General features: G+C 36.8%; 1 protein-coding gene across 2 annotated transcripts in view; it reads right to left on the reverse strand.

The window, feature by feature from the left end:
* NEIL3 (nei like DNA glycosylase 3) overlaps nucleotides 1–14,755 on the reverse strand; it is a 24,775-nt gene continuing 10,020 nt past the window's right edge. Inside the window, exons 4-10 of one of the 2 annotated variants that reach the window (XM_075041761.1) lie at nucleotides 13,654–13,867; nucleotides 12,361–12,435; nucleotides 10,212–10,378; nucleotides 7,037–7,206; nucleotides 3,506–3,908; nucleotides 1,432–1,606; nucleotides 1–627 (exon numbers count right to left, since the gene is read on the reverse strand). In XM_075041761.1, the coding sequence (XP_074897862.1) occupies nucleotides 451–627; nucleotides 1,432–1,606; nucleotides 3,506–3,908; nucleotides 7,037–7,206; nucleotides 10,212–10,378; nucleotides 12,361–12,435; nucleotides 13,654–13,867 (1,381 nt within the window). In that variant the 3' untranslated portion in view covers nucleotides 1–450. The remainder of the gene's footprint in view (nucleotides 628–1,431; nucleotides 1,607–3,505; nucleotides 3,909–7,036; nucleotides 7,207–10,211; nucleotides 10,379–12,360; nucleotides 12,436–13,653; nucleotides 13,868–14,755) is intronic. The other variant, XM_075041769.1, reaches the window with a different exon arrangement.

Raw genomic sequence — 14,755 nt, forward strand, 5'->3', positions numbered from 1 at the left:
AAAAGTATATTCAGTTTTTATTAACTTTTACCAAGTACAGGATTACATTTATGAAAAAGTCTATCAATTTAAAATACTAATTTAGATTAAGTTATCCATTCTACAAATCACATATGCTTGAAAGTAGGCAGTGCTGTCAAAATTCAGTGGTATTTACATAAAAAACCAAAACAGTTCAATTTTTTTATTAGAAATATAACAGTATGTTACAATATATTGCAAGCTAGATGTTTATTTCAAAATACTATGCAGCATGCAAGCAGTGTTTTGATTTGTATAGGACTATGTAAAATTACTCTTTCCAAATCTGCAGTTGTTTACATTGTTGGAGCTATTTTACTAATTAACCAGTGAACAGGGAAAAAGACAAAACCAAACCAAACCAGAAATTACTAGCAAAGTTGTATGCCCTTAAGACATCCTGAGGAGCAGATAACTAGAACATTGACCTCAAGGAATAACCTGCATACCTGGCCCATTTTCTGCCCATTGGAAAAAGCCACACTGTTTTTCTTTTCCAAGAGGGCACACAAAAAAGTTCTTCCCATTATTGAGACCAATCTTCAGCACAGTCTTCATAACACATCGCTTGCCGTGATTACAAAATGGAAAATCCAAGTCAGCCCACTGCAAAAAGAAACAAGTTTTAGGCACAGTTTTAGCGTATGTGGTGGCTATGAATTCCTTATTTTAAAATTAGCAATGGAAACAGATCTACAGGGGACACCCTAGAAGAAACTCTTCCTAGCAGTTAAGATAGCTTTTTTTCTTTAACATTAATTGCAACTGTATGCACTTTAACTGATGTAACTTTAATTGATGTTAACACAGTTTTCTTCAAATTAAGGCATTATAGTCATTACTGTCTTGAGTTCCTCTGTTAACTACCTAGTGGTAGGTGACTAAGTCAAACGCTTCTCAGTCATATACATTCATAGCAAGGAGCAATGGCCACCAGTTGCAGCTAGGAAGGTCAGGTTAGAGGTATTAGTGCAGCAGTGGGAGCAGTTGCCCAGGGAGATGACAGAATCTTCACCCTTGGAGGTTTTCAAGATTTTGGCTAGACAGAAATGCATCTGATGTCTAGATCTAGAGTTTGCCATAGTCCTTCTTCAAGCATGAGGCTGAACTAAACAACTTGTACAAGTGCCTTCAAACCAACATTTCTGCTATGCATCTGTTTTACATCATGCAGAAGCAGATTAAGAGCATTTAGCCAAGCAGGTGCCTTCTCAGGAGCAAGAGAAGTAACTAAAACTGTAATCTTATAACTACTGTTATGCTCTTAGTTTCAATTCAGTGTGCAAAAATATTTAAAATTACCCCAAACTTTAAATGGATTTTATTTGTCCACAATTACAGATTACTGGGGCAAGGAGGCTGCAGGAACAAGTGCTTATTAGAAAACAGGCCCTGAAGTCATATACATACTTGAAAGTAGTCACATTGAGTTTCTCTGGGTAGAGGGCAGGTATAAAACTGCCTGCCCTTGTTTTCTCCATCCTTTCTCACAACTCTGAGGCTGCAGAGACGGCTGTGTTTACTGCAGCGAGGATGGCCCATGCTTGACATGCAAGTATCATCTGTCATATTTGGTTGAGATGTGCTGTAATGACAGGTTACAAAATGTCTGCTGTGTAACGTTAAAGGGATTCCCAGCCAAAGAACTCTCTCCTGCCATTACAATAGCTCACTCAGAGTACTTTTACACACAATGACAACTAGAGAACTTACTTTTCTAATGCACCCTATTGCACCTTTAAAGCTGACTGATTGCTAGTAGTGAATAGACAAGCCTGTGTGCTTTTCTTGCAGATATACTAGTTTCCACAGCATTAGCCCATGTTTTAAATTATTTCAAAGTACTCAAATGAATCTGCACAACAAAATAAGTATTACCACCGCTATTATACTGCCTACCCCAAATTCCAATAGATTCTAAAAATGTATTCTGCTCTCAGTGGGAAAAAGACCAATACCAAGTAATTACTCCAGGTTAAAGGTATTTGTATGCTTCACAGAAGACTCCCACGCTCTTTACTAAAAAGTGACAGTAATGGTCCAAATCATATTCAGACAAGAAGTAATCCATCTGAGGGGGTGGAAAAGTGTTCTCTGAATGGGATAAAGTTTCTTTTTTTCTTCCTCATGATTGAGATAGTCAGAGATTATCTGAATACAATACACAAGGCTTTATTTAAAAATGGTAACATGAAAAAGATTAGTTCTCTGAAATGTATCTTTCCAATATATTTATAGAGCAGAAAAGCAGTGATGAAGCCTTAGTAAAAAAAGAAAAAAAATAATTAATTCATTCTTGTTAAGTTATCAGCTTAGGAATTTTATGTTCTCTTTTATGTCTGGAAGATTGCAGTCCTGCAGACATCAGCAGTTTTCTTCCAACACCTCATTAAAACAAGAGAAAAAAAAACACCCAAGTTTTTGTTGGTTTTTGTTACAAAGTGTTTGGGTTTTGTTTTTTGTTTCTTTTTTTTTTTTAAAAAACACTGAAGCTGATGACTTGCTATAACTACCTGTTATTGTGACTGATACAGTCTCATTTCTTCTTTGCACTCCTCTATTCTCAGTTATCCTGCCTACATCCTCAGTTCTCTGTAGTCCTCTACTGAGACAGCAAGGAGAAAGGATAATCATACAGCCTAACCTAGCGAGCCAGTGAGATCCTGTTTCAAAACTGGTGCTTCAACAATGCAAGAAATAGTTTCTGTATTTCAGAACAGACACATGACCAAGAATTTTGTAGCATATCATTAATATTTCACATTCACCCTGCATAATTTACCACTGTGACATCTCCCTTGCATCTCATTACTGTTGTGTACTCCTGCCCAACTTTTCCTTGACAACCCTAACAGTTTCTCACATTTCTCATAACTAGGCAACACATGTGTCTGAATAGGGCTGTGTAAATAAAAATTCAGGATGGTTAGAGCATTTAAGTATTTACATACAGGATCAGGAGGAAAGTTAAGAGAAAATAGTGATGGGAGGTTCATCAAGGTACCTATACAGAGCTTTGTATCATGGAAGAATGTTGAAAACTGTTAGTTGACAATTAACTTCAATTAGAATATAATCATTCAGCTACCTTCCTTTTGTCATCTTTCACAATGACTTCAAGATGTCTTTAAGCAGATAGCAACTACAGTGCTAAGATCAGACAACTCCTTATGTAGAACTGTGCTTGTTGACTTATTAGAGCTATATTGTCCTATTCCATGGGAATAGCCGAACTATAAACAGCTGTTTAGTTAACAGCAGTAGTGGCCAGATGCCAAAATCAGGACATTTCCAGTGACAGCCTAGGTCATCCAGTGCTTTTGAAATCTGAGTATAATTTTAGTTACCCAAGAATAAGTTACCTCTGGCAGAAATCCAAAGACAACAGTGTCTGAACCCAACAGCACAGTATTCCATTAATCTTCAGGGATAAAGTTGGTTTATGGGATTATAAAGAGACTTGTTTACATTTTAGAATACATACCTGATTGCTATATTATATTGGTGAACTGAGGATATATGATCAGTTTTCTGTTTCTTCTGTACGTGTTTGAAAGAGAGAGGTTGCTGATAGGAGGACAAAGCCATAGCAGTTACATGTGTTGAGCAATCCTCATCTGTGCTTCCACCTGACTGGTAGACATTGTTTTGTATTTGTTTACAATTGCTTTTTGGAGCAACACACTGAGAATGTCCATCAGATATTTGGGTATTATTTCTCAAAACAGCTTTGTTACCAAGATCTGTTAAGACAAGAGTTGTAGTTCCAAATGCAGCTTTCCTGTTGATCTTTATTTCTGTGCTCGGTTTTCTGAAATCATTACAGGGGTACTTCATTAAGTTTGTGTTAAAGCCTGCAGAATCTTCAACATTCTCTGTCTTTGGAACTAAGGAAAAATAAATTACTGGTTATAATCCATCTGTGTAGAGTGATACATCATATTTCTGATCTGTATTCATAAGCCATCATAGAGGGAGTGAAAGAGTAAATTTACCATACCATCTTGAAAGATCTCAAAACTTGTCACAGATTAGATACAGTACCAAATTTCTTACAATAAAAAAAGCTTATGCACTTTTGGAGTCACATACAACATGTGCTTCAAGGTAATATTACTATTGCTTGAATAGGACCAGATGTGAATCGTACTCTGTAAATGAAAGCTATTTGAGAATTAACCATACAAAATTGAATTTGGCCCAAATGCATGGATTAAAATATTTAAGTTTTTTCAAAATAACCTTTTATAACCCCAGCACTGGGAGATCGCAGGGTACAGTACCTCCAGCAGCAATTCATTATCTATTTTGAAAGTATTGTTTTACTATAGACACAAAAAGGAATATCCATTTGTTGCGTTTTCTAGTGCTTTCAGGGTTCCATCCTTTCCAAACATTGTGCATATCCAAACTTATTGAACCCTTACTGTAAGAGGCTTCAGAAGCAAGCAGTTCAGACCTTTACTTTGCGTTTATTTCCTAACATGAACAACAGTATGTTTCTTCACAGAATCAAAGGCCTGCCTAGTGGCCACTAATCATTCGAAAAGAGTGGGCATAATTTCTTAATGCCAGTTTAATAAATAAGGAGTCTGTAGGTAATATTTCCTGAGAAAAGGGTGAAAAGAAAAACTTTATGGAGTGCCTATGTGCAATCTTCGTTAAGCAGCTGTGAAGCCATGGTGTTCAAGAACAGAGTCCTTTTCTACCACCTCCAGCTAGTGTCTCCCTCTTACATCTTCCCTCAGTAGAAGGAAGAGGGAATTAAGCAGAAGAAAACTGGGTAGATAAGGCATACACAACAGCACACTTTCTCCAAAGGCATTCTCACTCAGAAACAAAGTAAGAATTCCTACAGTTTACTCTGAACAATACTTGGTTCCAGGCTCCTTCCATTTTGCCACTGCTGCACAGTGAAATATACTGGTTCCAGCGCATTCCAATTTGTTTAAGAAAGAATAGAAGCTTGGCCTTGTACTTAGCAAAAGAGCAAGGAAATTAAGATGTAATGGTAAATAGTTATCTCTGTCTACAGGCTGAATTATTTCGGCTGTATGGCCAGCAGCTAACTTTACATACCAAGTATTCCATCCTCAAAAATTCAAATGTTTCTGCAGACAGTAGTTAATTTTAGAAACAACATAAAAGACAGAAAAAAAACCCCAAAGTGAGAAGGCAAGGAATCTTAAAGTTTGAAAAAAGAGAGGTAAGCAAAACCATGTTAAAAAAAAAAATCTCAAATGCCACTCCTATGATGCAAAAATAAGTCTTATTTTTTAAAAAAAGAATTTTTGTAACAGTATTCCACCAAGCCTAACACATCTTCAAATTCCAGGCCTGTTTTCAGTAATGGCATACAACTAAACAAGTGAAACTTAGAATTACAGGAAAAGAAACAGTATTTTGTTACAAAGTAAAACAATTGTGCACATGCTGTTACATATTTTAAGGTCCAGCTGACGGTATTAATTCCAGGATAAATGTTAGTTGGTAAATCTGAGTCTGTGGACAGATTAAAACTTCCAGGTTTCTGGTGCTGATTTTGCAGGAGAATTATGCAAGATTAGCCTCTGCTGGCAGCAAGTGTCATGTAAGGCACAAAGTCATACTTTTATTGATTCCTGGCCTGAAGAAATGGACTTTAGCTAGTGTAAAGTAAGACTTTCACACACATCACTCCATTCATAAAAGGATAAACTAGAATGAAGCAATACTTTTAAAAAGCATTGGAACTTATTTTATAAGAACCAAGATCAGTACCACAAAGTCACTACTTCATTGGCTGGGAATCTGGAGGCACTTTGGAAAGCATGGCTCAAAGTACCATTAAAAGCTATGGGAATGTGATCTTTGATTCTGATTTCAGCATATATACTTTGAGTCATATAATTAAATTCAGTGACCTTTTAACAATAGGTCCTGGAACCCACGTAAAAACATTAATTCTTCTCAGATACAAAAAGCCTGTATATTGTTTACAAATATCTTTTCTTTCAGTTTTGCAGCACTGGAGCTAGTAAAATAAAGAAATGAGTTGTAGAATGCAGATTTCAGTCACTTCATTGAATAATTCACTACATAATGTGAAATGGGTATTAGTTTTTGAGGTAGCAAAGTTTCAATATGGAATTCTTATAGAATTCACTTTCTCCCTAAAAAGCCACACAAATGCAAACCTCTAGACTTTGTTTCTTGGAATATATGTAGCAATTCAAAATGTTTCAGAGCAACAGTCTTGATCACAATAACTTCCTGTAAATCCCTCCAGAGTAATTTACTCACTTTTTCTACAGAAAGTAAAAAAGAATACAAAGCTCTTCTTCACAAAGAAAACAGGTCTTGGTGGAAAGTCTGTCTATTACCTCACTCATCCCTTCTTAACATCTAAATTTCCACACAGAAACACAGCATGTTACTCATTCTATCTTCCTGTCCCTTTCTAGGTCTCATTCACAGCTGTTTCTGCCCACCAGATCTAGATAGCAGCATTAAAAGCTCCAGCAAGAGACAAACAATAAATTTAGGTGCAAAGTCTAGAATCATCCTTACTCTGAACTCAGGGAAAAAACCCCTAGCCCCTGAGAAACCTGACATCCTTTTGGAAAGGGTACCAAAATATACTGCTTTTGTTCACATGAAAGAATGAGAATTACTTTTCTGCCCCCTGGAGACTTCTCCATCAGGCATATGCTGCAAGCTTCTAGTGATTTTAAGGAAAGTGGAAAGAATGGCGTTTTGTCTCACTCCTTGCCCCAATAAAAACAAAGGGTTACTGCAGAGGCTTGTCTATAGAATCCCACCTGCCCAGAAAGCTGGAATACAAGAGACTTTTGGGGCTTAAGACAAGACAGTTTCCATGATTGTCTGTGTAAGATTTCCCCAAAATCTGACTTTAAGTTAGCTAAAGTTATATAAATACAATTCACAATGAGACACTTCTACAGTTCTAAAAACTGCATCAAAACCACAGTCCTCCTCCCTTTCCCAGTATAGGTTCCAGACAACCTTTCAATACCTTCAGGCCTTGAAGTCAAACAGGCATCACAAATTTCAGCAGAAGGCTTGTTTATTAGGGTACAGCACATACACGTCCACTCCTCTTCAGATTTCTGAGCTACATGTTCATTAGAACATGACCCCCTGCCATATGCCCAGCCAATTAGGCTATTTCTAGTTGGCAGTTTGCTGTGAAACAAAAGAATGATGTTAGTCTTTTGTGACGTTTCTTCTACAAATTGCCTTACACCACTATGTGCAGGGAGGCACAGGGCTACAGAACAAGCAGTACACAGTGTTATGCCTGCCTATCATAGCTTGGACAGCACGTCATGGTTGAGTTTGATTTTTTTTGTTGTTTACCTCAAGGGCAAATCTTTCCCAATGCTGCAGAAGTAAAACAAATAAAAATATTTAAACAAATTGGACAGAAAATTAGTAATTATCTGATGTACTCTCCAGCACAATGCCCTGGCCTCTCTCAAATTCCCTACCATTTTCAAGTACTGCAGCAAGAAACTTGGTGACAAAGGGAGACTGTTTCAGCACTTTTCTTGCATCCCTCGTACAGAATGCTTACTGATGCATTGCTGGATGAAGAACTGTTCAGAAGCCAAACTACAGAAAGTCACACAATCTAGCAAACAAATTTTTTTGCTCTCATTTAAATGGTACCCATTAGACCACTTCGGTATCATAGCAGCCAACAGAACTGAAAACCTTAAAAGTTAGAAAGTCTTTCTTGTGTGTCACCATTTGCTGGAAAGCCTTTTAACATTTAGAAGCCTATTCAGAATTAAGGATTTTCTTTTCCTTTTTTTTTTGGTGCTTTTTTTTTTTCCTTCATCAGAAAGAGTTCAGGAATGTCCTAGCTGTGACTGGTGAGCCAAAGTTGTACTCCAGACACCTCTATAGATTTAATTATATTTATTTTTCTGTAAATTATACCTCCTATGTTGATACACTGATTTAGAATCACAGTTACTATTTTACATTCACTACATGTTACCAAGGACTAGTTTTGTCATAGTATCCAAACATTGTTAGCATGTTAAATGTAACTTGAACTTACCTGTTCAGTAAGAAATGTATGTAAATTTTTAAGTATTATGGTTGATAAGTCATCAAGTGTTTTTCTCCATAGTTTTTGTGAATGCACTTTTTTTTAATACTAAAAATTTAAACACTTCAATTAATAATGCAAATGCTGTACTTGGGAACTGTTGTGATACTCCTTACACCTATCATTTATTCCATAATTATCGCTCTCCTTAACAGGCTATTTCTAAGATAATGGTAGGAATATCCACTACCTACCATGTTTTACACAACAGGAAAACTAAGGAGAATAATGAGAACTGTTGACATACAAGAGATCCTGTGCTGTCAAGAGGTAGAACAGACATTACAGTAGCATTCACCAAAATACTGTAGCTAGATAACAAAGCAGACAAACGAGAAACGTTAAAAATGGGTATTTTGATATTATTAGATGAGTTTTTCTACTCAGCTATTAAAAATACAATACTAAACTGAATATATACAGCATGTCATGTTTTGGAGTGTAATTCCATGGCATTCCCCCGGTCCATCTGTCTTGTCATTCCCCCCACCTCCCCCTTTTGGAGCATGAAATATGGGGGGAAAAGTATATTTTTAAGATTTAAGGTACATTTGAATTTGATGAGGTAAACTTATAATGGATATTTTCTTAACTTTTTCAGCTAAGCAAAATCATAAGCTACTTGACTTGACCCAAGAACCACTGGGTTAAATTCTACAGCTTATGATCTGTAGCATGTCAGTCTGATCACATGGCTTCTTTCAGTCTTCAAAAGTGAAAAGCTTGGAATGGCAGATAAACTACTTGAGCTACACATACTTCCATTTGGTAACAGTTACTGCATAATAGAAAATAGAGCAGTAGAACACATGAGGATGAGAATAGCACAAGAAAGGACCTTTTTATTTTATAGCTACCATGTTTTTCACTGAAATATACCACTGTTTAATTATTTGTTTAAAAACAACAACAACAATAAAACCAAACCACTACTTGTTCTAGAACAGGGAAAGAAAGAGTTTTTTGGGTTTTTTTCCTTGCATCATTTGCTAGTTATCTGACTCAACAGAACACTGCAGTCTTCCTACCCTTCTGCAAAGCATTTGTCATTATTACTTTCTGAAAATACAGCAGATTGGAATTATCAGCATGTGAAATATTTATCTTCGATGCTGGAATTTTCTATATTTCACCTCTACTCAAAGGCAATTTTTAAGCTTTAACCAAAATCCATTCGGCCATCTGAATCTTGAAAGAAGGTTGGAGGTGGGAGAGGGACTTGCATGTTCTGTAAATCTTCTCTAAAAAATATATATACACACACACACTAATGAAGGCAAAGTTTGCAAAGCAAAGCAGTATCTTTTATTAGATTGACAGAGCTTAGTATAAAAAGGCAAGATTCTGAAACCTCAGATGAAAATTTTCAAGAATAACTTGAATAATTTCTGAATAAGGTGCTTTTGGAACTTTTACCTTTTGACCCTTTGTGATATTAAACACATTTTGTGCTTTTCTAAAATAAAAGGAGGAAAGCTGCTGCTAGCACAGTTTATGTGGAGCTGAAAGTGTCTCTGTGGCACACCTGTAGTAAAAGCTTTCCAAATCCATTAAGGAGGAAAAGTCCTAAGCCCTACAATATTTGCTGCACTCTGAATTTACTGAAGTTTTAGTTATCCTCAGTGTTACTCTACAGCCAGAAAAAAATTGCATAGATGCATAGCTATCTAGATATTCCAGGACTGAAGGGGCTATCCTATGAAAACAAATAGACACACATTCCTACCTTCCGTATGCCATTCAGCTCAGTCGTGTGTAAACATCCAAGCCTATTATATTTGTAACAGCAAGAACAAGGGGCAATTTTTCCAGAAGCAGTGAATAATTCTGAGTACTCTGAATTGTTTTATAATTCCTACATTTGATTAGAGTAATAGGTATTTTGTAATAGATAGGGCCTTTGAAGGAAATAGTATCAACAAATCAAAGCTTGTGCAAAGTCAAGTGAATTTAGATATAAAATGCACAAGGATCCATTCTATTTGAGAAGTGATGTCCTCTTACTGTAACAGCTCATTAATGTGCTTAAGCACTTTGATGCTTAAAAGCATTACAAAAGTTACCATCATACCTAACATTGACAAGCTGGAGATCCGCCTTTTGACACTGAGAGCAGAAGTAAGTCATTCTGTTACTTTCTCCTAAACGACACACAGTGATCTTCCCATTGCACTGACCACAGGCTGGGCGCTTGTATACTTTGTAGTGTTTGTAGAGCGTAGACCCGGTTTTGCGGCACTAAAACAGAACATGTTTAAAAACCAAGTTAGAGACCCAGTATAAATTTTCTATCAGTCCTTCTACAGTTAAGCTGAAGCAAAAATAAAAAACCCGACTTAAACTGATGGCTCAATGACTACATAAAGATATTTAAGGCACACTCGTAAAGGCTATCATCTGTATTTCATATTCTTTTATGAAAAGAATTGATTTTAAATCAGGTATAAGTGTCTGGAATTCTCCTCTTAATGAGATAAAAGAAGACAAATAAAACATACTAGCACAGTGCAAGCAAATACATGCTAGGGACTCCCTGAGTTCAGCTGGACCAGCTAGCGCCGATTTGGCACCAGTCATCTTTGACCTGGCACCTGCAGGAGTGTTCTTAAAGAGCTGATGACCTCCAATCAATGCAGCACAGAAAACAAAAATAAAACAAACATAAAACACACAACCAACACCACCTTCCCTCACCCCAAAAAGAACCAAAAAACACACTGCAGAGCCAGCTCAGACCCGATGCTACAATCTGGGTGTCGTGATTTAACCCCAGCCAGCAACTAAGCCCCACACAGCCACTTACTCACTCCTCCCCCTGTGTCGGGATGGGGGAGAGAATCAGAAGAGTAAAAGTGAGAACTTGTGAGTTTGGATAAAGGCAGTTAAATAGGAAAAGCAAAAGCCATGCACACAAGCAAAGCAAAACCAGGAATTCATTCACCACTTCCCATTGGCAGGCAGGTGTTCAGCCATCCCCAGAAAAGCAGGGCTCCATCACGTGTAATGGTTACTTGGGAAGACAAACACCATCACTTCAAACATCCCCCCCTTCCTTCTTCTTGCCCCAGCTTTATATGCTGAACATGACATCATACAGTATGGAATATCCCTTTGGTCAGTTGGGGTCAGCTGTCTCAGCTGTGTCCCCTCCCAACTTCTTGTGCACCCCCAGCCTACTCACTGGTGGGGTGGGGTGAGAAGCAGAAAAGGCCTTGACTGTGTAAGCACTGCTCAGCAGTAATGAAAACATCCCTGTGTTATCAACACTGTTTTCAGCACAAATCCAAAACATAGCCCCATACTAGCTACTATGAAGAAAATTAACTGACAAGCAGGCACATTTCATGAGACAATTCACATGGAATCATCATAGACATACCCCAGCTAAAACCAGCAGAAAAACAAGAAAAAAAACCCAAAAAACAAGAAAAGCACAGTAGAGATGCAGACAACTCTGCAGAGCCACATGAGTTTCTGCACTACAATCACAGTTCCTTGGGCACAGTTCAAACGATACCACAGCTGGCCCAGCAACACTAGCCCAGCTCTGGCAGGGTTCAATAGCTCTAGCTCCATAATGCATGAAGACCCTTGGAGTTTTTCTATTTTGGAAAGTTAGAGCAACTAGGAATTACAGAGTTTACAGGGGAAGAAATGAAATTGTACTGAAGTTGTGGCAGTAGGGAAAAGCTGGAACTTATTTCACTTTAGCAACCAAAAAAGTTGTTTCGGTTAAGAAAAAAAAAAGTTGTTAGCAGTTAGATTCTATTTAGTCAAATAAATATACTTGCTATTTCAAGTTTCATAAAGGAAGCCACATGAATTACCTTCATACTTCCCTGGGGCAATCTCTAGTTCCCAGTTTGAAGAGTGACCTTTACATTACCTTACATATAAGTGTGTGCTTAACCTACATTAATTCTGACATGTTCAGAGTGACATTACAGGGTGTGCCCAGCAAAACTGTACTGGCCCTCAGGCAGCACCTGTCAAACCATTCTGCTGCAGCTGGGCCAAGCTGTGCACATTCTTACAGTCTAGACTCCCTCAACTTTCCGTCATTTGACAATTCACAATTAATAAAGAGCACACAAACCAACATTCCTATTCATGGAAACACTTGTCTTGTTGCCTTTTTTTACTGTTTTCACTGGATGATCACATACATCTAACATGCCGGAGTCAAGTTTTGGATATTTCTCAGAAACATGTGCGAATACCTTATAAAAAAGCAGGGTAAAATCACGTGTCATTTTCACCAAGTGACGTATGTGCTCATCTGTCAGTTGGCAAACCTGTAAGTAAGACAAGAATGTTTTTGGGTTTTTTTAGAATATTGTGATGCTAAGGGACAAGAGTATAAAGACCTGTAGTGCAAGGGCACTTTGAACACCTTCAGCTGAAGTGGAATTGCATAGCTTTGTGTTATGATAATTCTCTAACTTCACATTATATATATCATCTTAGGAAAACAGTACATTTTCACATTCTATACTACACAAACTCACTGTGTGAATACCAAACAATATACTTTACCTCATCTGTGCAAAACATGAGGTAAAAATTTCAGTTATCTTCTTCTATATTGACCTAAGAGTTCCTGATCACAGGAATCACGTGGCGTTAACAACTCTTAGTTCCCTCTTAATTTCCTCATGGATTATGATATAACCTATCCATCATCAGAGGCTCTTTGCTGTGAGACGTCTTCAGGAAGAATACTTGAGCCAAAGGCATCACAATTAGAGAGACATATAAACCAAATACATTTTTGTTAAGAACTCAAAATTTTAAGCCACATTTTTCATTCCTCTGTCAGCTCACATTGCAGATACAATTAAAATCCAGACTGATCCTATGAAGAACTTTCAGAAATACTATGTTTAAAAAAACCTTTCAGTTACTATCTTCACCAGTTTTCCTTTACTTTCTATGTAATCTCAATCTGTTTTGCAAACATCAGACTTTTCAACCAAAGTTTGGAGATGTATGCTTGTATGCTTACTTACCAAAAAAGTATGGTAAACAATGGTAGAAAAGCAAATGATGCCAGCTATCAGGACAGGAAGTGGAAGAAGCAGCTGCAGAAATAATCAGCTCTACCACATAAACTATTTTGGGTAGTAACTGAACAAAGAAAACCTGAGCACTCTTCACATTCCCTTATTTATAGGCTGACAACTTAATGGTAGCACAATAGGATACCAGACAAAGTCAGGATTTGAAAGTTAAATGAATTCCCTAATAAAGAGGTTTCAAGTTGTAAGACAAAAGGCTTAGGCCCACAAAACACGTCCACTCTGAGGCAGGAGTAGCAGCAACAGGTTCCAAGGAATGTCATGACAAATATTTCCAGTTATAATGATAAAACATTAATTTAATGTCTTAGAATAATTTAAGAAATGACAGATGATAAAACAAAGGTAAGAAGATCACAAAATGTTATATAAATATGTATTTACATTCTTAATACTTCGGTGTCATTAAAAACAATCTTGAGACATTTCACCCACCTTAACAGCTGGATGAAGACCACTGTCAAACAGTGCTTCATTTTTTATGATATTTCCCACTCCAGGTAATACTGTTTGATCCAGTAACACATCACACAACATGCGGGTTTTCTGCTGCTTAATCTCACTTTCTGCTCTTAAGAAGCTAAACTTTGGAGAACAGACATCCAAGCTTTCCATCATTCTCACTTTCCGCTCGCTCTCAGCTGCATTTCTGGAAGAGAAAAATACATTAAGATTTATTTTTATTTTAATTATATGCTAATATAGCAGTATGGTTTTAAAAACAACACATGAAAGTATAATAGAACATTATATGCAGATAACAAAAACCATGAAAATACCAGTGACAGGAAGAGGCACAGAAATTACATTAGCAACACCTCCCCAAAACAGGTCAGTGATACATGCATGGAACATGCATCTGGTCCAACATACAAGAAATCATCCTCCTTTTGTTCATATTAGTTTGAAAAATAATTGCCAGGTCCTTGCTTTAAAACTGCTTCCAACATGGAAAGACCATGTGTTTAGACCATCAAACATAACTAACTGTATGGTTGCATGGTCCAGTAGTTACAACATGACAATAAAAAAAATCAAGGTTTAAGAAAATCTATCTATTAGGTTAAGCATAATTGTTTGAAAATAATACAGTATGAGAAGTCTCAAGCTTACATAAGCTTTTATATTTTGTAATATGAAATATGCCTATATACATTACTTGATTTTACACACTCCTTTTCAGCCAAGAGCCTCAAATGCTTTAAAAATCAAGCTTGCTACATTCTTTTTATTAGCAGTGAGAAATAAATTAGAACAATTACACCAATTTGCTTCCAAAAAGAAAACAAAAACACAACCTTAGGACCATAAAGATTTGAAACCAGTAATCCTTGCAAGTCCTTAGTCTTGTTAAAGAAGTGAGACTTGCATGGAAATTAAAGGAGCAACAGGATTCAGCATTCAGGTATAAGGACAGAATTAAATCCAACTTTCATTCCCAGTCTTGAGAGTATCTAATGAGACTATGGCATAGAACTACTTTAACTGTATGTAAACTCTGATAAAAAAAGTGACAAAATAAATTACCATACCAATA

This window comes from Buteo buteo, chromosome 1 (genome assembly GCF_964188355.1).
Source record: "Buteo buteo chromosome 1, bButBut1.hap1.1, whole genome shotgun sequence".
NCBI classification, from domain to species: domain Eukaryota; kingdom Metazoa; phylum Chordata; class Aves; order Accipitriformes; family Accipitridae; genus Buteo; species Buteo buteo.